The sequence below is a fragment of the Corvus hawaiiensis genome, chromosome 2 (genome assembly GCF_020740725.1).
Source record: "Corvus hawaiiensis isolate bCorHaw1 chromosome 2, bCorHaw1.pri.cur, whole genome shotgun sequence".
Classification (NCBI taxonomy): Eukaryota; Metazoa; Chordata; class Aves; order Passeriformes; family Corvidae; genus Corvus; species Corvus hawaiiensis.
In genome coordinates, this window is record NC_063214.1 from 45795228 (window position 1) to 45821825 (window position 26598).

General features: G+C 38.3%; 1 protein-coding gene across 9 annotated transcripts in view; it reads left to right on the forward strand.

Moving 5' to 3' along the window:
* GRIA4 (glutamate ionotropic receptor AMPA type subunit 4) overlaps nucleotides 1-26598 on the forward strand; it is a 219285-nt gene that overhangs the window by 113103 nt on the left and 79584 nt on the right. For all 9 annotated transcript variants that reach the window (XR_007201606.1, XM_048294677.1, XM_048294671.1 and 6 more), the window contains exon 4: nucleotides 15263-15447. Coding sequence is in view for 8 of the 9 variants with exons in the window: in XM_048294677.1 (XP_048150634.1) it covers nucleotides 15263-15447 (185 nt within the window). In the remaining variant the exon portion in view is untranslated. The remainder of the gene's footprint in view (nucleotides 1-15262; nucleotides 15448-26598) is intronic.

The following is a 26598-nucleotide window of genomic DNA, read 5'->3' on the forward strand; positions in this document are numbered from 1 at the left end:
TTTTATTTTCATATCTGGTTCTTTGTTAGCTTTAACTTCTTTTTGTCAATTACATTTTCACCTGGAAGAGAATTAGTTGTTATACAGTTAAAATTCAGTGAATGTATTAAATGGATTTTGGAATTAAATGCTCTCAAATTTTAATTACATCAGATTTCAAATATTGGACCAACTTCTTCTCCCGTGAGTAGTTCTAGCTAAAGTCAATACGAATATTTTATGAGTTATGCAACGGGATTTGTCCTGCCTTTTATAAGTAATCCTAACACCCACACACAGAATATTTCTCTGGTTCTTATTCTGTGAAAATGCAAGTTAGAATATGGACTGTGTAGTGACTTTTCTGTTATGCTGAAAAAGAATGATAGAAAGGAAAATGCCAAGTAAATTATTTAAATTATTTGCTCCTAAGCATATTTCAAAAGAAACAAATATAAATAAAAATAAGAATATATGTGTATTCAATATATGTCTAATTTGTATGGTATATTTTTGAACATCCTACTTTTAAATTAATTACTGAATATCCATTTAGAAGCAAGTTGTTTTATTTTCAGACTGATAAGTATGAATAATGCTTCTGAAATGTCTTCTTGACCTAATTAAAAACAAAAGTAGGAATAAACAACTTGTCCTACCTCCGAGTCTGTTTGGTTTCCAAAGTCATCTTTTTTGAGACCTTTTTCTGCACATGTACTTGGTACAGTACCTGGGACAATGAGGCCTTTGAGCACAACATTACTTATGTAAATACAATTATTCCTATCAATGGCCCTGAAATTTTATCCACATTCTCTACTATAGGCTGTATAGAGGTCTATATTTCATGATAGTTGTTTCAGGATCAGAATGACCTTTTTAATCATAAAAATGCATTAACACCAGACTTTTCCACTGGAAAAGGACTTGTTCATTTTAACTACCATAGAGATGAAAGCTAAATAGTGAATATTACCATTTTCAGACAGTGATAAAACCTTAAAGAAATATCTATTAAGTAATTACAACTCTTTTTCTTGCACAAATACATTCCTAAAATAAGACATTAAGGGTTTTTTAAGTCTTCATTTAGTGATACACAAGTCAACATGCCATCATCAATAGAATGCTAAATGTATGCTGAAACTGGTATTCTGTAGAGTATTCTCCCATGAATAGATGTTTTATGTTTTCTTTGTTATGTTCAGGAGAAATCTCTCCTTTTTGTCTGTCATGAACAACCCCAGAGGACACAACGTGTTGCTTCAGAGTAGCTCCAGGCCAAGGAAGCAGCCTGGCCCCAGGACAGAGGTCCTTGGAGGGGATGTGGGGAACAACACCACACAGGATGACTTTACAAATTTACACAGTCCTCCCAACTGCAGCAAGGTTGTTTGGTGTAAATGTCCTGCAGTGTGTCAATATTGAGATTTTTGTCCTCCTATCATCTCCAGTGTTAACAGCTCAGCAGGGAAGCTCCTGCTGCTGCTTATATCTGTGCAAATTGTCTCTTATGAAACCATCTCATCAGGGACATAGGCAAATGTCCAGTTTCTGTAATGGTGATGTTTGTTTATTTACAATTAATTAGCCTGAGATTTGGCTCAATGATTTGGAACCTGAGTTAGCAGGTAACTTTAGCAGGAGGAATGAGGTCACCCTGTCTTTTGTACTTTGGGACATTGTACCCCGTACATCCCAGCCTGGAGTCACAGCACAAAGCTACCATGTGAGTGCTCCTTCAGGGCATAATTCAATACCACAAGCAAAACACAATGTGCTTAAGGAGTTCTGTGCAATTTTACAGCTGTAGCCTGGTCTCCTGGAGACAGTTTAGGATCCCCAGCAAGGGAGCCAGGTGTGATGCCCGCTTCCTTCCACTGTGCTACCATCGAAAATGCCCTCAAGAAATAATTGCGGCCCACTGCTCTTTTTGGAATAATGCTTCAGGGCTTAGGTTGAAAAGGTTGGACATCACTGCTTTAAGAAAATTGGAAGATTCAAGTCTACATTGTATCTCTTTAGGAAAATAAGACAGTTGAGGTAATTTATAGCATTTAAGATACTATATTGTAAAATCATACCTTGTCAATCACGTTGAAAAGGGCAGTGGAAGCACAAGCCAAAATGTGTAAAGAGCTATTAGAGGGCAGCAGGTTTTCTCCCAGTGTTTTTGAGCAATAAACATAGATAGTGTTGTTCTGGCAGCAGTGTGTAAGAAAAATTAAATAGCATTTTTTATTTCGATGGATTATCATCTCCTATAGATTTTTAGAAATAGATTTTAATTTCCAAGTACAGAAGTGGAGACATCAAAAAAAAATTGGTGAAAGTGGGATTTTTCTGGTTTTGCACTAGTACAACTAAAATGAGACCCTATTTACTGTTTTATTTTAAATTAAAGTCTAAAATGCCAAATACATGTTCTAGGACTTATGAAATATCTTACACCTATTGAGCAGTTCCTGCATTCTCACTTCTCATTCCTCTCAGATACAGAAAGACCCTCTGTAATGTCTTATTTTTCAGCTCCTTAAGTTTTTGCAGCCAATTCCCACATCCTCTGCAGCTTTTTCAGATATTCTTTTATAAAATAATTAGTCACTAAAGACAAGATTGCATTAAAGGTTTCCCACCTTTCTGATAAATATTCTTTGTACCATGCTGCAGAGTAATTTTCTCTGTCTTTTTCTGTCTTTGGCAACTATTTTATCACTGTTTTCGTACTGTCGGTTTGCTGGAGAGGTTTAGACTAAGCCACCCAGGACATGCCCAGTCCTAATGATCATGACACAGTGTACTCAGGGGCATTCAGTGAAAAATGCAGAATTCCATGCTTTCCTGACCAGGAATTCTGAGAGGGTCTCTTGCTCCCACTGCTCTCCAGCATAACAGTTATGCAGATACCAAATTGTGCCTATTGTTTCTATTCATGGAGATGCCCTAAATGGAAATACTTAAGCAATATCCATTTTTATTATGAGATGTTTCCACTCTTTTGAAACCTTTGTAATTTTTTCTCCCTGGCAAGTCCAAGGCAGAAATGCTTGCTTCTGCTCATTAAGACTTGGGATTACACCAGAGTGTGCTTTTCTGTGAATAAACAGCTGTTCAGGGGAAGGAAAATACCCAGCTCTAAAATGAACAAAGTTCTTAAGATCATTTGCTTTCAAAATGGTCAATGCAAGTGCCATTGTATAATGAAACGTCACAGGCACTTAACTTTTATGGAGCAGTTATTGACTGGTCACTCTGTTCATTTTCAGACATTAATGCCAAGGTCAGTTAAAACTAACCAAAGTCCAGATCAACATATATTTCATATTAGAAACTTGCCAGGATTTTATTCACAATTTTCTGTCCTGGTCTGTTTTCAGACAGGCCAATCACAGCTTTCAATGTCTGTATTCTTTTACCTGTTATCTTTTCATTATACCTTGCCTATTCTCATGTTTCCCACTAAATGTCACTTCCTAAAGCTGAAATTTAATTTGAATTGTTAAATATATTCATTCTACCAGAGCTTTGAACACAAGTTTATGATTACTTCTTGGCATATAGCTTGCCTCAGTGGGATGTAGTAAATTAGTCTAATCATATGGTGAGTACTTACTTCATTCTGTGTTTGTTCCTGCTAGGAACTGAAATTGTCTCTGTAATTGTATGCAAATCCCTTAACCAGAATAATCAAAGGAAACCTATGTGTAGCTGCCCATCCTCCACAAGAGAAGCATAAAAGTAACCTAACTTTTAATTCTACTTAAATGAAATTTTGTATCTTCATATGTGAAATGTAGATACAAAATAGAAGAATAAAATTAAAAGTCTGTGAGTAGCAGATACTGTGATAATATTGCTGATTGCTTTTAGTCCTGCTCTTTACATATGCACAACATTATGTTTATAGTGTTCATGGCATTGAACCTGAGAAATACTGATGTTGGGATGTTTCATTTTAAACATGGAGGAGTGTCTTCTCTGCCAAAAAATACCTGAGACATGTGATGGAAAGTTTTATGAATTTCCTTCAAGAAGGCGCCTGTTTCCTTCTAGTGCCTGAAGAAGAACACTGGAGGAACTAGCTCAGAGTTAGCCATCAAAATTTCAGTTGAGATAAATTCTCCTGTAATTCTCTTACTCTAAGGCATGGTTTATATATTGGCCTCAAATCATCTTGATTTGCTTCTTTGACCTCTGTCAAATATTTTAGCATTAATTTTTTAAACATGGACACCATCAAGAGATTTAGCTATGTAGGAGTAGTCCAGTGTTCTCTGTGAAGATCATATCATTCTCTTCCCTGTTTCTCTGTTTAAGTATCTAGATGTTATATTAGCTGTCTTACAGCATTGCTGGAAAGGATCAGTTCTGTATATCAATGACTCTGATAGCAGTATTTGTGAAGACGCTCAAATGAGGCAAGGTTACCAGGTCCCCATTGCTCTGCCAGTTCTTTTTGGAGGTGTACTGAAAACAGGGAGAAGAGAGTATAAGAAGCCAAAACAATCAACAATCTCTGTTCATTTCCCTTCTTTGAAATTTTTGTCATTTCTTTGCATGCTGCTTTGCACAGGTTCATATAAAGCAGTTACAGATATGCATATCTATAGATGTTATTTACTTGTATGTACATATATATGAACATTTAAAAGAACTTATTTAAATGTTTTGTTTTGTTTTGTTTTGTTTTGTTTTGTTTTACTTGTAGGGTTTTGGGATTTTTAAGAAACTCAGATTGTGAGCCATTTTCAGGGTTTAGTTGAGAGTGATATTCACATTAAATGCCCAGCAGGTGCATTATTCAACATCATAGAATAATTTAGATTGGAAAAAGTTAAGATCAAGTCCAAACATTAACCCAACCCTGCTGTGCTCACCCCTAAGCCATGCACCTCAGTGCCATTCTACATATCCTTTAAATGCCTTGCAGGATAGTGACTCAACTCCTTCCCTGGGCAGCCTATTCCAAGGCACGACAACCCTTTTCATGAAGAAATGTTTCCTAATATCCAATCTAAACCTCCCCTGGCACAACTTGAGGCCATTCCCTCTTGTCCTGTCACTTGTTACCTGGGAGAAGATGCTGACCCCCACCTGGATTATCTCCAAATAGTCAGTTGTTGAGGGAGCAATTAACTTCTAATAAATTTGTGGTCCATGTGTCAGTTTATAAGAAACAGTAAGACTTATTTCAAACTCACTTCAAACAAGTGGTAACCATAACCATAGCATGCAGATTTTAAGTCCTGTTTTCTCAGGGCTTGTTACTTTTTTCTGGAAAAGGTAAATACTTAAAAATGTAGATTTCAAAAACATCTTAACACAAATGAAATTTAAAATTAAAAGTAATGTGTCTGGGATCTACAAATAGAACTCATGGAAGGAGTAAGATCCTAAATATTATATGCTGTCAGTAAATATGGACATGGCCACAAGTGCAGAGATATAATTAAGGTTGTGACTTCCTTAAAAATGAATGCTTGTTAATGTGAATGCCTGTTGTTTCAGTCTGAAGACTTCTTCCTATTTTCTCTCTCATGCAGGTATTAGAAATGACACAGCCAATAGGCAGAAATTGCCAGATATTTTATAGTAAAACACTACTTTTCCAACAAATCCCTATAGAAAAGAGGCAGAAGACCTGACATCAAGATCTTCATTTAGTACCCACAGTCAGTTCTGTCCTAGGGCACAGGTGTCTTATTGAGGCAGATGCCTTATGGGGAAAACTAATATGTGACAATACAAAGACAGCACCATAATACATTAACCAGAATAATTAGGGTACTGCTAATTTGAAGATATACCAGCTCCTGAGAGCTTTAGCCAGTGGTGTTCATATCCTTTGACATGGTTCTTTAGGATGTTATTTACACAAACGTCTGTGTACATTTGTATACCATCACAGGGCAAAGTAAATCCTGTTAAATTGAGACTGGAGAGGTAAGTTGTGGGGAAGCTAGCAATTTCTGAAAAATAGCTATGCCTGAATGAAGATACTGTGTAAGAAAGATAATTTAGTAGTATCAGTCTAGATTTTAGTGAATTTAAGAATTTTGGCAAAAGGTAATAAGGTAAATATTTGAACATATGGTATTTCCTTCCAAAGTAGGTTCATTTTGTCCTCTTTTCTGCCCTTTTATTAAAAATACTGATACACATTACTCCTAATGGTTGTCCCAAGATGACATATCAGATAACTGGTTATTTAGAGAGACTACATAGGTGATCTGACAGAGGGTAAGCATAACACATGGTTCTGTTTTTTCCCCACTGTTTTCTTTGCACTTGTTGGCTTAATTGCTGGGGTTTTTAGGTAAATGTTTGCAAATTTTTGATAGCACTGTAATTACAAGCACTTTCTGATTTAGCATTTAAATTTCTGTAGTAAGAATTTGCCAGAATTTGCTAAGAGTGTGTCTTCCTTGCTGCTTGTAAAGTACAGAGGAGCCAAAGACCTCTCGTCTGACCCAGTCATAGCTGAAGCCTATGGCATAACTAAAAATAGACAAATAAGAGCAAATAATACATAAAATACTAACAAGGTACAAAAATTTGGTTTTGGCATGTATCTGTAAGTACCTTTGGATGTTTTCATCTCCATGCATGCTTGTCATAACAAGGATTATGGGACTGCAAAGTCAAAGGCATTTAGTTAAATGGGAAGGGTAATGGTATCTGAAAACTGTGAAAGCCCAACCAAAACTATCAGGCTGGCTTCAAAACCAGGGCTTTTCTTCAATCCCTCTCAAGTTCCCACTTATCTCTATCACTTGGCACTTTGATGAGACACCTTTACAGTGTTTTTCATATAAAGGCTGGAGACTCTGAAATGCAAAGGGGGAAAATCTTGCTGCTGAGTGGGTGTAGCATAAATGGGAGCTGACATAGCTTGAATCTTTGATCATGAATTCCCATTGTGGTGTAAGCCAAACCTTCCATATGCTCCCTGAAAGCACATTACTTAGACTATGTTGTTCCACTTAAGACTTTTTTTTAAAAAAGAAGTCATGGTTGTAATATATTGACAGCATTTTCTTGTAGCTTTATGATCTCCTCAGGAAGGAAGGATTATTAAATATTGCAGATGAAGCTGCACAGGTACCAGTCTCGACAGGATTAAGGGAGAGAAGGACAGAAAGTCTGACCATACACCATTACAAGGTCTTGTTTTGAAGGTAGCTCTCAAACACCAAGAAAATATTCAAGGTCATAGTTGTCAGGGAGGCAAGAAACATGAATTCACAGGTAGTTTCCTTTATATCATCAAATATTCTGAAGTATATGAAACAAAAGTACAATAGAGGAGATGGCTGAACTGGATCCATCATTTCCTCAGCTTTGTTTCAGAACCATCTGTAGTAAAATTGTCCTGATCATAGATGGTATAGGTGGCTTAATTCAGAATCTACATCACAGTAGATCTCTTTGAAAGTACACAGAATTTGGAAAGCTAAGTAAACCCAAACATGGATTTCTCAAAAACAGATTATGTGAGATAAAGCAATTTTCATTCTATTACAAAATAATTGGTTTTCTAGACATTGGAAAAAAATTAGGTGTCTCATTCTAGTGCAAGTTTTTATGGTTTCCATGAATTTTTTCCAAATGAGTGTATTGGGTTTGCATGGCAGAGGTTTGGTTGTGGGTCTGCAGGGGTGGATGCTGTGAGCAGCTGCTGGAAGTTTGCCCCATGTCTGATAGAGCCAAAGCCAGATCCAACATGGATCTGCCACAGGCCAAAGCCAAGCCCATCAGCAATGGTGGTAGCACCTCTAGGATAACGCATTTAAGAAGGGGAGAAAGCTGTGCAACAGAGATAAAAGTGAGATTGTGAGAGAGAAACAGCTCTGGCGACACCGGTGTCAGTGCAGAAGAAGGGATAGGATGCTCTCTAGGCCCCAGAGGTGAGATTCCCCTGCAGCCCGTGGTGCAGACCATGGCAAGGCAGCTATGGCCCTGCAGCCCATGGAGGTACACAGTGGAGCTGGTGATAGAATTGTAGATGTTTTGGGTTGGAAGGGACCTTAAATATCATCAAGTTCAAACACCCCTGCCACAGGCAGGGAACCTTCTGATGCCTTGAGGTGGCTACCTGAAAACAGAGGCTAAACGCTATTAAGAGAATAAAGTGGGTATTTATTTGAAGGGCCTTCAAAGGCACACCTTGGGAGTCAAAAGCCTCTGAGGGGCTCCACCCAACATGGACATTGAGTCACGGGTTTTTCACACTTTTATAAGTTTGGTCCATTTGCATATCAGGGTTAATTCTCCAATTATAATTTCAAGTAATGATGTAGTAACCCCAAGTTTGCTCCCCCTGTCCAGCGACTCAGTTTACATATTTCAGGGCCTGGGGCAAGAAGGTGTCCTTGAGTTCAGGCCCAGAGAGGGTTTGTAATGTCTAACCAAAATGTGAAAACAGTAGCTAACAGGCTATATGAAGTTTCAGAGTTACACACTAGGCAGTACAGGATCTGAAAAACATAAAAGCTAAAACCTAAGGCATCACTTCCAGTAGACCAGGTTGCTCAGAGCCCTGTTCACTGCGGCCTTGAATGTCTCTGAGGATGGGGCATCCACAGCTTCTCTGGGCAAGAATGGCCTTCTACAACCATATGCATGGTTGAAGAAAGGAGAGGTGGAGAGAAGGTGGTTAAAGACTTTTTTCCTCATTATTCTACTCTGATTTGATTGGCAATAAATTAAGTCAATTTCCTCAAGTTGAGACTGTTTTGCCCATGACAGTAATTGGTGATTGATCTCTCCCTTTCTTTGTCTTGACCCACATTTTCCCTCATCCCATCCAGTTGAGGAGTGAGAGTGACAAAGGGCTTGGTGGGCACCCAGCATCCAGCAAAGGTCGACCCATGGCAATGAGCTAAAGAAATTTTGCCTTGATGAAATTTCTAGAAGATATATAAAATACTGATCACACTTGAACTCAGAAAGAAGTATATGAAATTCACTGTCAAATAAAGAGATACTAAGTATTGATCCATTCTTGTTGTAGTTTTTTTTTTTCCAGTATCCTTGTTAATGATTTGTATGAAGAAATATAAAATACATTTGTTAAGCTTGCGGAGGATAAAAATTTAAGAGGACTGTGTGTACTCTGAAATACATTTTTTAAATACATCACATTTTCCCAATTGTACTTCAGGAAAAATTTGGATCAGTTGCAACATATCCAGAGGAAAGCAAGGAAGAATGTCAGAATCAAGAGTAAAACATTTTCCACAAGGAAAAATGGAGAGAATCATGCTTTAGAAACAGAAGTGCAGATAGAAAAGAAATGTAACAGCAGTCTTCAGATACATAAAGGATTGCTTTAAGGAAGAAGGGAACAAACTGTTCTCCAGGCCTACTAGAGATAGGACAAAAAGGAGTGGCTTTAAATTATGCCAGAGGAGACTTAGATTAGACTTTAGAAAACATCTCCTAACGATAAGGATAATTAAGCAATGAATATATTACCTAGGATGTGACAGAATCCTCTTTAGAGATTTTTAAGGACAAAGAAAGGTATCTATCTAGAATGTTTTAAATATAATTTATATGTCTTAGGGGATGGAGGGATTGAGAGGAATAGATGGAACTATTTATTGAGTTTCCTGTCTTACTTTCCAATCTTTGTATCATTCCTGTGAATTAGACCCAAGAAGGACTCAGAACACACCTGCAGTTCTAGCTTCCACTCTGTCATCTGAATTGGCCAATCCGTATGTATATTTTGTTGAATGTTTTGACTCCAACTCAATCTGCAGAGAAAATCAGGGGTGCAAGGGATTGTGTTTAAGTTTGGGAAGCTCTATGCTGACCAAAATTTGAAACAAAACTGTATGTTAATAAAAACATAATAAACACAGGAATGAAAAATGAAATATACATGAGTTTGAGTGCTTGTAGTTATTGGTGGAACATATGGTCATGCATCCCTCATACTGTAAATTTCTTGTATGGTTTTAGTCACTGTATTTTCTGGATTCATCTCAACAAGATTTGGCCAGATAAAATAAATGGTAGATATTTTCACTAAGCCTCATGTCCAAACTCCTTCAGTATTCACTGAAGAAAAAGCACCTTTGAAAGCTTGGATGATTAATTTAGACAACTACTTTGTAAACAGCTAGAATTAAGCAACATGAATCCAGTTCTGAATATTAAATATATTGGCTTATCCTTACCAAATGGTTTATTGTTTATTCTTCACTTCTGCTGTGTGTTGGATTTATAAAGAACTTACCCTAATGTGAATTCCTACAGTTGGAAGTAGCTTTCGTAAAGTAGCTCTAGCAGTGTCTGGGGCTTTTGGGATCATAACAAATCTTGGGAATGGGATTTATTCCTATTTGAAAATTAACTGGCTCTGAAAGAGAAGCAAATGAATCTGCATTTCAGTAGTGTGCAGCATATGAGCCCATATAAGCCCATCTTTGGAAAAGACCCATGTTCGTCAGAGATGTTTTCTGTGCCTGAGGTCATAACAAATATATTGCATATGCTGTTTCCAAGTTTATTTACCTGTTAACTCAGTGATTCAGTACTGTTAGTCTGCTACCCATAGTAAAATACAGTCTTAATATGTAAATATTGCATCCCCTTCACCGTAGAAAATTAATAATAGGTTACTGCGCAAAAGTTCCAAAATGAGAATTATTACTGGGGGTGATACTGTTTGGAGCAAGCAGCTACTTCACTGTCTGTCTCCTGTCAAGACCATCAGGAATGATTGCCTGTGCTTAGAGGGTTGGAGAAATGGTTTCCCAGAACTAAAAGGCTGCTGGAAGATGAAAGTTATTGAAATTTAATTATATCACTGTAATTGATCACTGACGTATTTTCTAATGAAAGCAAGCAAGTAAGCAAGGAAAAAAAAAAAAAAAAAAGGAGAAAAAAAAGGAAAAATGTTCATTCCAGCAGAAAAAATAAGTCAAGATGGTGCTCCTCTATCTCTTCAGTTTATCCTGAATGTGCTGAAGAGATTTAGATACCAGATTTTACCTTTTATTTAAATTGAAATAAATGAAATTAAATCATTGCCTGCTGAAATGAAATTGGTTAGGGGAAAGCCTAGATGAAGACAAAAAAGCGTGAAAGGCAACTGAAATTGTAAAATCAAAAAGATTTCTCATGATTTCAGCTACTTGGCTGGAGAAAGGTTGTGTATAGGCTCCAATTACAGCAATGTTGCAGTGAGTAGGAGAAATCCTAGACTACAAAATTGCCCATTTTACACACTTTTGCCCCTAGAAGATACCTGACTCTGAAGAAGTATTAATGTCTCTACAGCACCAGGTGCACATATGCTATTATTTTTCTATGGCTGATGCATTTTTTGATGAAAAAATGTCAGTGTGTTGTGGAATGAGGAAAGAAGGCTTAAAAAATCTGAGTTTTTGTTTGTAATGTATTTAACTGTAGTATCAACCCCAATACATAGATTTCTTGCAGTAGGGATCTCCAGCTTTGATTTTATAGGAAACGAATAGAATAACTTCTCATTTTCATGTTTGGGGAGGGCGAGTGGTTCGTGGGGTTTTTTCCCAACATTATGAGTGTGTGTTATCTTTTGGGGAAAAAAAATAGAAAATAGCAGTGTGGTAGATCATCACAATTCCACCTGTCCAGAGAACAGAAAAGCAAGGAGAGAAGAGATGAAGAAAACAAAATCTTTGCAGGCTTGCCCTGTCTCTGTTTTGGTTCCAGGATATTGAGGTGGAATTGGTATTACTGGTCCTTAAGCAGCTGTTAATAGTATCTACATTTAAGCAGTGACCTACAAAAATCAGTTGGTAGACTTCTCATAGCAGGTCATTTGGGGAAAATTCCCCAGAATACAGTCCCATAAAGAGGAAAAAGAAGTCCTTGCATATAATGTCCTTGCATTTGGGGAGGACTTCAGCTGTGCTTTCAGGAAGTTCTGTTGGTGTTCTATTTTGTTCATAGATTTGCAAATTAAAAAAAAAAGAAAGGCAGGATCCATGAAGGACCAGGAACTTCTTGATACAAATTTCCAGGCTTCAAAGTTATGCCTGGACACAATCATTTGTCTTTTTTAATAAATGAGTTATCTGCATTTCAAGGTTGAATTAGTTGATGAGGAAGGGTTACTATAAAAATTTGTGAGAGAACTTAGCTTACTTTTATATATTGGCATAGTCCTAAACATTTTCTTAAATGATGTTGTTTACAAAAACGTGGATTGTGCAGCTCAGCTGATATGAGCTAGCCTAGGGATTTTTTGGTTTGCTTTCATGCAACAAATAGTATTTTGCAATAAATGGGAGGGAATGTATTCCAGAAAATTAATCATTCATCTGTCTGTAGCATAACTGAGGATAAACAGCAGGTAAACAGAAAATAAATACCTTTTAGATGACAGCTATAATATTCATGTCTGCTGTCTTTACTTGGGCAAACATCTTTCTAAAGATTAGGAATTTTTCTTGAATAGAAATGCAACATTCAGTTTCTGAGAGCTATCCCAGGTTGGTTTCAGAGGTTTTTGCCTTACAAAATGTTTGCAGAAACCAATTTTTTTCCCCTGTCAGCTGTAGCCAATTATTTTGGACAAATAAGCATTCTCCACAGCATGTCTAATTTTTATGCCAACTGAGCCTGTGAATGCCTTTATTCATTCTGTGTAAACTTCATCCTTGTCAGTCTGGTATATTAGAAATTGTTCCTGCACACTGAATAGATGACCATACCACTGATTACTTGCATAGGGACTCTGAACTCTTCTGATGGAGATTATTGCACCATATCCACTTACTGCTGTTTAGTTGTGTTGTGCCTATATGTGAAAACCCACATCTAAGTGCCAGCTACTGACAAGAAGCCACAGAAGCTTCAAATACCTAAATGAAGGCAGTTGCTAATGAAATGTGGCAAGTGAAACCTTGATCCAAGATAGAAGAAAAGGTTTTCTATGTGTTTGTCTGATATTTGTCATGCTTCATGCTGGGATAAATTACCAGTTTGATCAAAATACATCTTAGTTAAGTTGTCCAAGTGAAATAAGAAAGGAAAGAGGGGATGTCAATTGCTGCTTCAAACACCATTCATTCCGAATCAAAGAAAATGTTAATTAGTGTCACGAAGCTGAATTAAGTAAATGTTGACTGCCTTGGTAGCAAAGATCAAGTCAAATTTACAATGTAAGTGAAGCAGGAACCCCTGTAACATTGGAGTGGTTTTAATATACTTCTATATATGGAAATGAATAGGAAATGAAGCAAGAAATACAATGTTTGGGAAAGAATCCCATCATGATTTGCAGAGATAATTACAGACAAAAAGGAGATTGAATATAGCAACAGGAAAAGCAGAATAATTATGGAGCAATTAACAGGAAAGCTGATGGTTCTTTGAAAAAAAATAACAGTCATCGGGTTAAAAATATATGCTGAGTAGAGAAATGTTTTAATACTCAATATATTGAGTATTTGAATTCATTTCCTGCAATAAAATACTGTTTCATAAAATAAATGTCTCATTTATGCTCTAAAATATCTTCTGCATTTTATGTATTTATTATAATTGTTAGTATTTTTATCTAAAATATGTCATCTGAATTGGAGGGAAAAAACCTAATAAATGTTCATTTTGGAGTGCTGGTGCGTAATGTCATAATGATAAGAAAATACACATTTTAAGTTAGTATTTCAAAGACTGAAGATGTTATAGGAGCCAGTAGAAAAATAACTACTCATAGGTTTGCAAGAAAGTCAGGTTCTCATGTGTCCTAAAAACTTCATATTCTCATAATACTATCGTCTACTTTTATTTGACCAGAGGCAAACTCAGATTTCGGTTGTGTTGTAGGTCTTCTACTAAATAGTTAGTTAGGAACCACACACTCAAAAGTGCTCTTTCTGAAATGTAACTTACAAAGATTCGTCTTGAGGTCTGTGGGAACAGCTCATAGTTCTTCTACAGGGAGTCTGTCATGCAGTGGCACCTTTAAGTGCATTAAAATGACTCCTGGGGGTCATTGCACTCTGGCATAGGACCCTCTTGTTGAAGAGGGCAGGAGGCTACCCCTGGGCAGCCACATCACTAAGGAAAATTTTTAAGAGGTTAAATCTTTCATTTAAAGCTAGTGGGGAAAATTCTGCCAGATAATGAGTTAAAAGCCACAATACTTCCTGTTGTGGTTCTAAACAGAAGGACCTTCTCTGAATTGTGTCATTTGTATGAGCATGTTATTGAGAAACATATCTGTTCTGCTGTTCTTTTTGTCTTTTTTAAACATTAACTCTGGGTGTGAGGTGTACAATCTTCATTTCTTTAAACAAATTCCTGACTTACTGTGGATGAAAAGTAAAATAATACATGCTTTCTGCTTTAGGAGTTGGTTAGGCAAGTCAAGACGAGGCTTGCAAGCTGTCCTAAGTCATGTCATAAGCTCCCCTGCCGCCTCTGTACTGCACAACCCCAGTGAGAAATAAAACAAGAGCGGGAAGAAGGTGAGGGGCTGGTGTGCCAGGGCAGCCTGAGACTGCAGGCAGAGAGCCTGCCCTGCAGGTCCAGGGGGAGACCTCTGACAGGACACTGCCTTTCCCGTCTGTGAATGGCCTCAAAGACAACACGGGCGGCATCAAATAGTGGTACGGATAAAGAGCAATAATCCTGCCAGTAGTAACAGTTAATGCTTCTCTGGTGCCCTTCATTCATTGACCTCTAATCTCTTTACATACATTGATTCAAGCTATATGGAAGCTCTGTAATAGTTTAATATAATTTCTATTCATACTGGCATATAAATGTGTTGTATAATTAAATGAAACAAAGACTTCTTCCTAGGAAGCATTAAAAGCTGCTTTTAATGCTAGGAAGCATTAAAAGCATTAAAAGTGTTGTTATTAAACCAACCCAAACTGAAGCATTTGAATGCTTTTGTGGTATGCAAATGCTTCCTCTGAATGAGCGGGCTCAGATTTTTCCTTTGCTGTGGTGAAATGCCCAGATATGGAAACTTTACAAAACTAATCTGAGAAGCTGAATCTGGTGCTTGAGTGGAAGAGTTTGTTTGTATGAATCATGTGGCGATTCTCCATAATGCTCACTCCCAGCATTCTGATCACAGCCATTGCAGGTTTTGTTAATTGCGTGCTGTGTGCTGATTGTGACAAGCAGCATAGGTAGGGATACAAATATTGTCTTACTCCCTTCCCCGCAGGAAAAAATGTTAAGAGACCTAACATTGATTGAGGACAATTCCTATTCGAAAAACGCAATGATTGTGTTACTAGTGTATTGTATCCTTCTCTTTTAGGTTATTCAATACTTCAAGCAATTATGGAAAAAGCAGGACAAAATAGTTGGCAAGTCAGTGCCATCTGTGTGGAGAATTTTAACGATGCCAGCTACAGGCGGCTTTTAGAAGATCTGGACCGAAGGCAAGAAAAGAAATTTGTAATAGACTGTGAAATAGAGAGGCTTCAGAATCTCTTAGAACAGGTAACACCTGCTTTTAACATTACTGTAAACATATTGCTGAAACTCCATGAGATTGCATTTTGTTTATTTTCTCAGTGGAAATTAAACTGATTTTTTTTTATTTTTTTTTTTTTTACTTCATGGGCCTATATTTGTTTGTCCACTTGCCTGTTCCATTTTCTTTTCATATACAATGCTTCTCTTAGCAGCTGGCATGTCAGGGCAGAGAGCCCCTCCTTTTCTCCTCAGGAGCTTGGTGGTGAAAGGCGCCAGCAGTCAGGGCAGCTGCACGTTTGGTCCCACTTTCCAGCACCTCCATGCCTGATACCTCCTGCATCAGGGTCAGAGGGCTGGTGGAACAATGTGGTGTTGCAGAATTGCCAGTGTGCTCTTAGTCTGTACCTTCATGGGGGTAATGCTCTGTTTTGTTTGAGAGAAAAAAAAATCATGTTTAAGTCCTTTATTCTTTCTATTTGCCAAGTGCCATAGGTCATGTATTTCTAACCATAAAAAAGCCTCAAAATAATTGTTACAAATATATAAACTCATAGTTTTAGCACCTTAGCAGGGTGTTTAGGAACGTGAAGAGCAATAGAATAAAAGTGCTATTGGACTGGGAAAAGAGGTCAGGTTCTTCCATCTGTTATTCATGGAAACATGCTACTGGGGAAGGAAAATACTGGGTGAGACAGACTGGCTTGAACTGGGTAGTATCGCTACCAGCGTGCAAAGTGAATATCAAACCCTGCTGCTCTGACGTGGCCAATCTACCTCTATATAGTGTTTATGTGTAAGCCCTTCCTGAAATGATGGAAAAAATTAAATGATGCTTTGAAAGAAAAATTTTGTCAAATAGCAGGAAAATAACTTACGGTTAACAATCTGCTTCTCTTAGGATCCCGCATATTACATTGCTGTGGTGCAAGTTCACTGTTCAGTGCCTCCTGCTGCTGCAGGAATTGCAGGGAATGAATGCCATCTGCTGGTGCTAGACCCTCTGCCGCCATTCAGCTTCTCTTGGTTAATGCATTAGAGAACTTTGAAGATTTTGTTGCAAAACCATTCATGATACATCTGTCTCTGAAGTCACTGAAAAATGAAATGTCATTTTTGATACAGAAATTCATAAAATAGTACTCATAAATGCATAAAATAGTACTCAATGTCATATATACATCAATTCTGCTTTCACTGGCAGAAGGTAAAGAGGGAAACTGAGAATGAATAGTGTGGCTGATATGACAAGGACTTTGACTATTGCCAAGAAAAGAACAGACAATGCTGTGTTTCTACAGATAGCTCATTTGGCCATTGTATTCTTCTTTATTCTGAACGCCGTTATGTTTTAACGGATACTTTCTATGGCTTCTAATGAAATCGTCCCCCAGTTCAGCCTACATTATAGTAAAGCAGAACACCTATGTGGGGGTCTTCTAAATTACATTCAGGAAAACAATTTCTCCCTCAGCTCAGTGTGTGCACATGATGGTACCTGATTTCTTTTACATGGTGTGAAAATGTGCCATAGAAAAAGTACGTTCTGTTACCACAAGTCTTGAAGTACACCCACCACCCTGCGTAGGTGATCCTACTGACTATCCACTCAGTTTCAAAGGAAGATGAGGTCACTGAGTACATGTTTGGATCTCACTGATCTCACGTGTACATTTTACTTGCATCCAGGAGCTGCTACTTATTTTCCTTCTAGATCAGCACTTGCATAGTGAGTTTGTACAGGTCTGGATTTTGCATAGGTAGTTAGTGCAGGCATGCTAAGAAATAAAAATGGAGTGTGTGGGCACAACAGACTGAATGACATGGTGAGTTTGTCTCACACCTCTACAGGACAAGCCTGAAAGCTAATTGAGATGTTTTTTCATTAACTGCACAGGGAGAGTTGAGGGTAGGAGTTAACACCTAACATGCAGCATACTTGTATCACTTTTAGGAAGTGATTTATCTGGCTACTGTCTAATTTTGGGTGGGATAAATTTTACCTAGGAGATGAGATTTTTTGTACTTGTGCTTATGCTTATTTGCTCTTAAGTGTAAAATCTTTGCCCTAAATCTGTGCTAGTGAAGTGAAAGAAACTGGCTTGTGGGCTTACAGATTTTTTTTCTTCTCTCAGTAGTCACTGTCTATGTATATAACATATATATACTTACATTTGCATGACCTAATTAAATTGGAATTCATATATCATGTGAATTCCCTTCTTCCTCAATATGCCTGGAGATTCTCTCCATCTTTCTAAGGAACAGTCACTGTAAAAGTAGGAACGGCATTAGAGCCAGGCTAGAGAAAGTGTGCAGAAGAGCTCCAGCTTTACTCTCCATTCTGGAGGTCCTCATCTTCCTAGACAGGCTGACCTACAAATGGGCCTGAGGTGCTGGTTTGGGGTTCCAATATGACCTTCAAAGACCAAATGCTGCTTTAAGGATGGGCAGTCAGAAGCAGTCTCAGACACAGAAACATTAAGCTTTCAAAAAATAGGAAGGAAGAAATTAGCAAAAATAAATTAGCCCAATGTAGAAAATGAAAAATAATAACCATTTTCAAATATCAGCCATTGACTTTTTCCCTTTGCTTGAGGGCTTTAATAACCTGTAGCAGACAGGTAAGGTGGCTTCACAGATGGACTAAAAGTTGGCATGTTCTTCCCTGCATACACAGAGGAATTGATTAAGCTTCAGTGAGTCTAATTAACTCAACTTCTTTCCTGCCTAGTTCTCCTGTAATTGAGAGCCTAAGTTGTGACTATACTGTAATACTTTGCAATGTACAAGTAAATGTTCTGCAGAACATTTAGGAAAAGTAATTAAATCTCAGTAATGAGACCATAACTCAAAGTGCTTTGCCCTTAAATCTACGCTAATGAAGAGAGGGAAGCTGGCTTGTGGGCTTGTGGGTTTCTTCTCAGTTGACCGCTCATGTACATACACGTTCACACTTCTCATGACTGCATACCTCAAGCAGTGAAGTCTGGGCACATTTTCACTGGCTGTGTTGTAGAAGTGAGCTAGTGTGCTCCTCCCCTGCCCGTACCTGCTGCCCACTTATCTGACCTGGTATTTTCTGCTTGCTGCCCTCTTCACCTGCCAGCAGAGAAAAACAGCACCTTGCTATTTCCTCACTTCTTGTACAACTTTATTGTCACCATCTCTTGTTTCCTTTTGTCTCCTGTATTTCTTAGTTTATTCGTTTTTCTCATTTATTTTCGCCTCTCCATGTACCTTGGTGTGTGTGTAGAAGCTACCCCCATACTCTGTATCTGAGACTTGTCTTCACAGAAGTCTTCTCTCCTGGAACCCAGTGAGGTATCTGAATTCCAGACTCCCCCCGTGCACAACCCAGGATGTGCATTTTTTATCATGAGGTCTTCCTTTTAGGTTTCATATAGCTGCGACATTTTGGGCAGGGCCAAGTCTGTATTTCTTTTTATAGTGAAATACAGAGAAATGTAGTTTCATTTTCAGATTTCCTTTCTAGAAAGGGACAGTAGGGCTGGCATTACATTAAATCCAGAAGATGGATTCAGCCTGCACTCAAGGGTTTATATCTGGTTTGCTTGGATTGCTCCCTCTTGTCTTCATCTCAGCAAAGGTTTCAGACTTTCCCTCTCTAGGATATGCCAAGACTGTGATGGTTTTCTTATTAAAGCTGTGCTACTCTTCTTTGGTCATGTTCACCCACACAAGACTGAATTGGAGGTATTTGGGGATTATTGGAAACATTTTGCTTGGGTTTGGTGTTAGTGCCAGTTGGCATGGCTCAAAGCCCTGTTTAAACAAAAGACTGAAGCAAGGCATCCATTTCTGCACACATCAAAGAGTTGTTGCCTCTATGATCAGTAAGAGAGACAGTGTCTTCAGCCTGAGTCAGCAGATCTCCACCTACACTTACTAACCTGCTGTAACTTAAACCTACCAAGATAATTTTAGCTCCTTTTCATCCTTTGTTCTCAGGGTGGTGAAAGAACACCTTACCTTCTTAACAGCTTACAACAGCCATAACCAGGAAAACCTTTTTGTTACTGGAAGTGAAACTCATCCTTTACACTCCTCTGGCAGACCTTACCATCCTGCAATCCCAGGCTCTGAAAGACACCACGCAAACACCAAGACTATTGCCAGAAGTGTTTTGTTTACTTGCCCACTTTAAGTGATGCACATGATTTGCCTTTGGGAGGGGGAAGCAGACCTGCACCCATTTTAATTGACCAGTGTAGTCGTGGTGTGTGGCAGGGGGAGGTGTGGCTCTTGGCATGGACTGCTCCCTCCCCATGCCCCTCGTACTTGAGGCAGATCCACAGTCTGTAACACAAGGGGGTTCAATGCTTGACATAACCACTGCTGCTCCCCTGCAGAAATAACCCAAAACCAGTGTGTTTTGCTGCTAAGCAGGAGCCGCAAAAGCAGTAAAAATAAGACGGAAAGTGTCTCTGTCAATGGAACTCAATAATCTTTAATGTTCCTTCCAATTAAAACAATTCTAGGATTCCATGATCTTATGAAGATCTATTCCATGTCAGTTTTCCACACAGCTTCCAGAAAGTGTGTTTCCATCTTGGAGAAAGCACATCTGTGCTTAATGGTTATAGAAAACTTTTTATGCTTAACAGAATGCGTTCTAGAACCTTGTAAGTGATCTAAATCTGATTCGGGTCTCCACAGTTTATTTACGTGGCCCTTTGTTTCACCTGTTCATACACAGCCATAAAAAAAATGTGCAACAAGTTTTTAATTCAAAACATAAACCCTTTATTTATGTTGCATAAGTGACTAGAGACAGAGGCAAAGCCCCATTTTCCTACAGGCATGAAATTAGGGATTGTTTTTACCATTATCTTTACAGATTACTAGGACAAGACAGAGAAAGGGAGCTAAAACAAAGACACAGAAAAATAAAATTATATCTGCACAGTTTAATGTAACAGCTATAGCTTATATAGCAGAATGCATTTCTAGTGATTCATTTTCTGTCAAGGACCGTTATGTCCTTGTTTACCGACATCCCTTTTTTCACGGCACTTTCAGCAGGTGGTCTTTTAAAAGCACAAAAATATTCTGTTAGAATGAAAGGATGAAAGTCAGTGAAAGGGATGGAAAATTCTCTGCTTCTGTGTCTCTTCTTTACAAGCTGTGTTCCTAAAGTGCTGCCATGAATTTAATACAAAGAACTTTCTGCTTAAGATGAAACGAATGCTTGAAGCCCATTGTAACATCATTTCCATTTCCTTCCAACTAATCCACTAACACTGGCAGCAAGCTGTACAGCATCTGAGCAGTCCAGGCCAAAGAAGTCATTTGCCACATACGGCACAGCAAGAAACACACAACTGTTCATTGAGAGTTTTGCTTCTTTTCTTACCCTTTCTTTTCGTTTTATTTTTCTTCCTGCCTTTTAAAAATAGTGTATCTGTTCGCATTTTTTCTCATTCAGTGAAAATCAGAAGTCAAGTCAGCCTAGGGCTGAAGGGTATACCTACTAAAATTAGAAAATTATTACTTTAAACTTATATGTATTTACTGAGTTTCTATCTGAAATGCAGAATCCATGTTTCAAAATAAATATGCCAACAAATTATTTATTACTGAGAAAGCTCAAACAAAACTAATCCTATTTAAGCTGAAGTTATGAAACCCCAAGACAGGCTTCCCAATCTAACAAAATGGGGTTTTTTAAATTTTTTCCCCTACAGAATTTTATTCACATTAGTATTTATTTATTGCTTGATTTGTATAAGTACAATCTGAAACAATCGAGAAACTACATATAGCAGATGGAAACAGTGTTCAGAAGTACTAAAACAAGTGATAACCCTTTGGTTGTTCGTGGGCTCTGTTTTTCTCCTAGACCACCACTTCCACAAACACCATAAAAGTTTTCTTCCCAGAAGTGTACTGAGCAAGAAGGCAATGGCAATTACTATGGCCAGTTAAGAAATGTGTGGAAGGTGTCAGTACCCATGTGCTGACTAGGAGCTGTCAGACAGGAGGTGTAGTGTCCTGGTGCTTCCTGTCCTTTCGGTGGCTAAAACAGATGGGTCTCTGTTCTCCACCCAGTAGCCCATATTAATAAGAACTGTACAGACTTAATGCCTTAGATGTCTTAGACAATGTCTTAAAGATATTGTCTTCCTTTCAAATATAGCCGAAATTGCCTAATGTGTTAAAAAATATTTTACTGGAAAATTGATAAACAGACCCAGAGACAGCTCAGTAGCAGAAAAGTTATTTCCTTAGGAAAGATGACTGAAAATGTATAGCAAAACACACACATTTAAAGAAATGTCCTGGCACTCTCTCCTAAGTTGTACTTACATTTAATTACTTGGGATACTTTACCTTCAGTAAATATATGTCACAGATTTCTTTCATTATTTCTTTGCTATTTTGCAAGCAATGATGAAGTGTAATAAAACAGAGATATCGTGGTCAGATTTGAAGAATATCACAGAAAATAATTTTGAAGATTTTGGTGAAAACACCTACTTTGTTCAGCCACTGTATTTGTTCTTTTTACTTCTTCAGAGACTAATAACCCTTGCTACTGGAGAAGCAGACCATCATTTTCTCAGCCATAGCTGATCTCACAGTTATTTCTTACAGTTTGTTCAGTGCTCAGAAATGTGTTCAGGTATACAATGCAGTCAATGCTCCAAACAGATTTGATAATTACAATGAAAATTGTAAGCTAAGAGTCATTTAGATCATGAGGGGTAGGGTTATTAACTATAAATATTTCAGCCCTTTTCTTCTGGTCTCTGAATATTTTTTTCTTTTTGCTGTTAATCTGTACCAAAAAGACATGTAAAATGATGTAAGGAAGCTTTCAAAAGCATGAAGTGCTGAAATTGAAAGTTAACAGTTTTGTTCCCCTGTCCCTTTTTTTGCTAGAATTCTCATTGTCAGCTCATATTAAGCACTGCAGAGCAAGTAAGGCACCAAAAAAAAAAAAAGACTGTACTCCTGGAGCTCTGAGATTTGCTTTCAGACACATTTTGGAGATGGTTTTGAAATTCAGACTGTGAAGTACTGACATGAATAGTTCTATTCCACAAATTTAGTAAGAGAATAATTGGGACTGGAAGTCACCTCTGAAGATCACTCCTGCTGGTCAAGGGGGCAGCCTTAGATCAGGTTATTCATTCAGTCAAATTTTGAATGCTCCAAGGATGGAGATCCCACAACAGTTTTATTTCCTGTTTCACTACTTGACTACCTCATAGAAAAAAATAAATTCCTCATATCTATCTGGAATTTTGTGTGTTGCAACCTCTGTCTTTTGTCCTATTGTTGTATCCCTTGAGGGAGAGTCAGGTACCCTCTTCCCTACACCATCCCATTGGGTATTTATAGGTATTGCTAAGATCAGCCTGAGCTTTTTGTTCTCCAGGCTGGTCCAGTCACAGCTCTCTCAGCTTCTCCTCGTATGACAGATGCTTCAATACCCTTTGTGGTGTTTCTCTGGACCTGTTTCAGTATGTCCATGTTTCTTTTGTACTGGGGAGCCCAGCAGAGCTGAGCAGAGGGGCAGGATCACCTCCCTTGACCTGCTGGCAGTGCAGTCCAAGAGGCTGTTGGCTTTCTCTGCCATGAGGGTGCATGACTGGCCCATGGTAGACTCAAACCAGAAGCCCAGGAGCCTTCTGGCAAAGCCTCTTCCTACCCGGTGTGCACCCAGCCTGTCCTGCTGTGCTTGGTGAGTCAGGCTGAGAGTCAGGCCAAGAAATAAGATGTACACAGAAGAGCTCCTTTGATTTGCAGTACTCTCTTTACACACCTATAGGCAGCTCTTGAGATAGAAATACCTTATGAGTGAGTGAACTGTGTATCATCTTGTAGTGAATCTTGCAAACCCATAATGTGCTTGCATCAGAAGCAGCCAGAAGGAATACCAGAGTGATCAGATCAACCTCTGTGCTACATTGTGTGACCACATCTAAAAAGTTCTTCACTAAGCCAGGCAGGTGCTTCTCCAGCATTTTGGTTCCTGATTCTCTGCTGTTGAGTACACTGCTACTTCTTCCTTATTTCTAGTAGCCCTCTCAGAAAGATTTTTACTAGAAATTCAGTTCAATTGTGTCTACATAATGACCTTCATGTGAAGCTCAGCAAAGCAAGCTGAAAACACAAGCTAACTGTAATTGCATTTGCCTAGGACCTTTATGTATACTTCTTTCTGAAAGAGAATATTGCTACTTCTAATTTCTGTTTTCTAGGGCTTTTCATATGCAGTAACATGACAGTGTTTGTTTCTATATTAATACAAACAGATATGTCCATAAACACATCCACATGATGAGGACTATTCAGAAAATAAATGTTTCTCCTTTCTGCATGAGTGGCAATGGATTTCCTTTCTTCTTCCATCTGTAGCAGTCCATCCTCTCCCACTGTCTCCATCTGACAAAGTTGAAACCTCAGCATTCTGTGTGTTCAAAGCCTTCCAATGTCCACTGGGAACAGCATTTTCTCTGAATTTTGCACAGTGAATCAGTTTTGCTGTCAGAGATCATCAGTCTAGCTCCTGGTGTACCAGATAGGCTGATCCAGTGTATTTTTTTCTTCACCTTGCTCTTTCCAGCCCATAAGAATTAAATAGGATGTTTCCCAGCAGACGAGGACTTTTCTCAGGTCTGTCAGTGCTCTGTATCATCAAGATCAAGCCTCACTGCTCATCCAGGGCTTATTTGCCTTTAAACAGAGAGGTGAAAACTGTTATGGAGCATCTGGCACAGATTTAACACTTCAATGTGCACAGCTGAACTGGTATATAATAATAAAAAGAATTACATTGTCCTGTGTAATATTAAAATTTACACATGGATGTAAAGTTGTCACAAAGTACTAGTATCATTAATCTTGTAAAAATTGCAAACCAATAAACTCTAATTAATAACAGCTAACAATTGTTATTAATAAGCTTAATAGGGAAGTAGCTGCTCAGTGTCTTGAATGCTGTTCACAGTTGTCTAACTAACTCAGTTGTTGAATGTGTTGCTTGACATCGCTGATACCTCAGTCTTAAAGGGTCTTGAGATATGTTGCTGAGGAATATCATGTATGTGTTTGCACTGAAAACCAAATCTCTCTGAAAGGTAAAATGGAGCAGGTTGTCACAGCAAGAATTAGTAGCAGTAGTAGTAGGAGTAGTAGTAGTAGTAGTAGTAGTAGTAGTAGTAGTAGTAGTAGTAGCAGTAGTTAGTATCACCATCAAAATGAAAGCAAATAAATGTGTGTGCAGAGAAAAAGTACAGAAGATTACATATTCCCCTGCTTCTTGATCTCCTCTTATTTTGTCACAGGAGTGCTAAACTTGAAAAAGTAATGTTTGACTGCTGAACTTCTCAAAATTGATCAAATTGTAAATTTGGCCAGTTTTAAAAACATTTGTTTTCTCATCTTAGTTTCCAGTGTGTCTACTAACTCAAGATAGCACTTGGCATTTTTGCAAATCATATTTAGATTACTAGCATACTTGATTTAAGATAATAATAAATTAAAACATGATACTTTGCAATAAATTGCAACATAATACAGGAAGGCAAAAATTACCCAGACATCTGAGTTACACGGAGTACTAGCTCAAACATTCCTGCAGAGTTTCTTCTGCTTCCCTGTTTTTTGTGAGCACAGAGATGTGTTGGCACAAAGGATCACTAGCACAACACAGATGAGTATTTATCAGGAGACAGCACAGCTTTTACATGTAGTTTAGTAGCATAATGTAGATTTCTTTATCTCTTGTTTCAGAAATAGCATGGGATGTCTGCAGTTTTCCCCCTTTGTCTATTAGATTTGCATGAATAAAAGGCAGGTTTAGTTCTGCTCCCACAGAACCACAGGAGCAAATCATTAGCCAAAGAATTTGGTATGTGTACAGCACACAGTAGTGTGGGCTGGCAGCAGCATTGTTAGACTTCGTACCACTTCAGGGACATAGCAACAACTCTCTGTGCATCTCAGTCCCAGAGGAAATGGAAGATTTCATAAAGTGCCTTTTCTTCATCATTCTTCACTCTGCATGCTTTTTTTCCCTAGAGGTCTATGGAGTTGCTTCTAAGCAACACTATAATGTCAATGCAAACTGATAGTTCTTCTCCTTGAAGGAGCCAGCTGCCAGCGCTGCCACCAGCAGTTTCCTCACCTTGCAGAGCCAGGAGGAGCTCTGCATAGGCTGATTTCTGTGAAGCAGCTGGGATTTTGCATACAGTATTTGTCCCACATTGCACAGTAATAAGAACGCATTTTGTTATTGTGGCACACAACGGATGAGGTTTGGACATGAGAAATAGGTTATTTCAGTTACTGAAAGAGCAAATAGGCAGTAGGAGACAGAGGATGAATAGGAATGCATCAAAGGATTTGTGAAGTGACCTTCTTCTTGCACCCTTCATCTCTTTACTTGCTTCCTTTTTCCTTACAAGTCTGCGTATCCTATTTAGGATAGGAGTAGGCTTTGAATGCAAACAACTTTAGCAGCAGAAGGAAGCAACTAGCCATGCTCAGGGCACTGGTAAATGACCTTTGAGCCACCTCTCCAGGTTTTCTTCCCCAGCAGCTTCCTGCACTGCACAGGGCTCTCTGCTTTGCCAGCTGGTGGTGAACATGGGGTCTGTGTGGGAAGCATTGTTCTCTGCCCAGCCGTGTGAGGGGCAGCTGTGCATACCCCTGTTCTGGCTCAGCACCTGCCTTCACAAGAGAGAAAGAGCCACATCTGCTTTGTTTTTTGCCTTCTTTAGCATCCTCTCTAGTGGCTGTCCACCATTTCCCCAATAAGAATGCTCTTTTCTGAGCACTAGTTGTTAAGATTAGGCTTGTTTCTCATTTGCTTTTTTTATGGCTTTGTGAAAGATTTATCCTGGCTTCAGATATTGTATAAAATCCCACTTCAGTTGTGGTTTATATCATCACCATTTCTGCTGCAATATTTCAGGTCAGGTCTCTATCTTCTGTCTTTAACAAGTCTCCACACTTTTTATATTGTGTTAGACAGACTTCATTTTATTGCAGGTGTTCTTTTTCTTAAGGCAGTGGATTGTGACACAATAGCAAAGAGGAAAGCCTTTGTTGAAGTCCAATTGGTAATGCACAGCTATCACCCTTTGAAGAGATTTAACTGAAAATAAGTCCTTTTCACTCCAGCTGTACTGACCTCCATCTTCT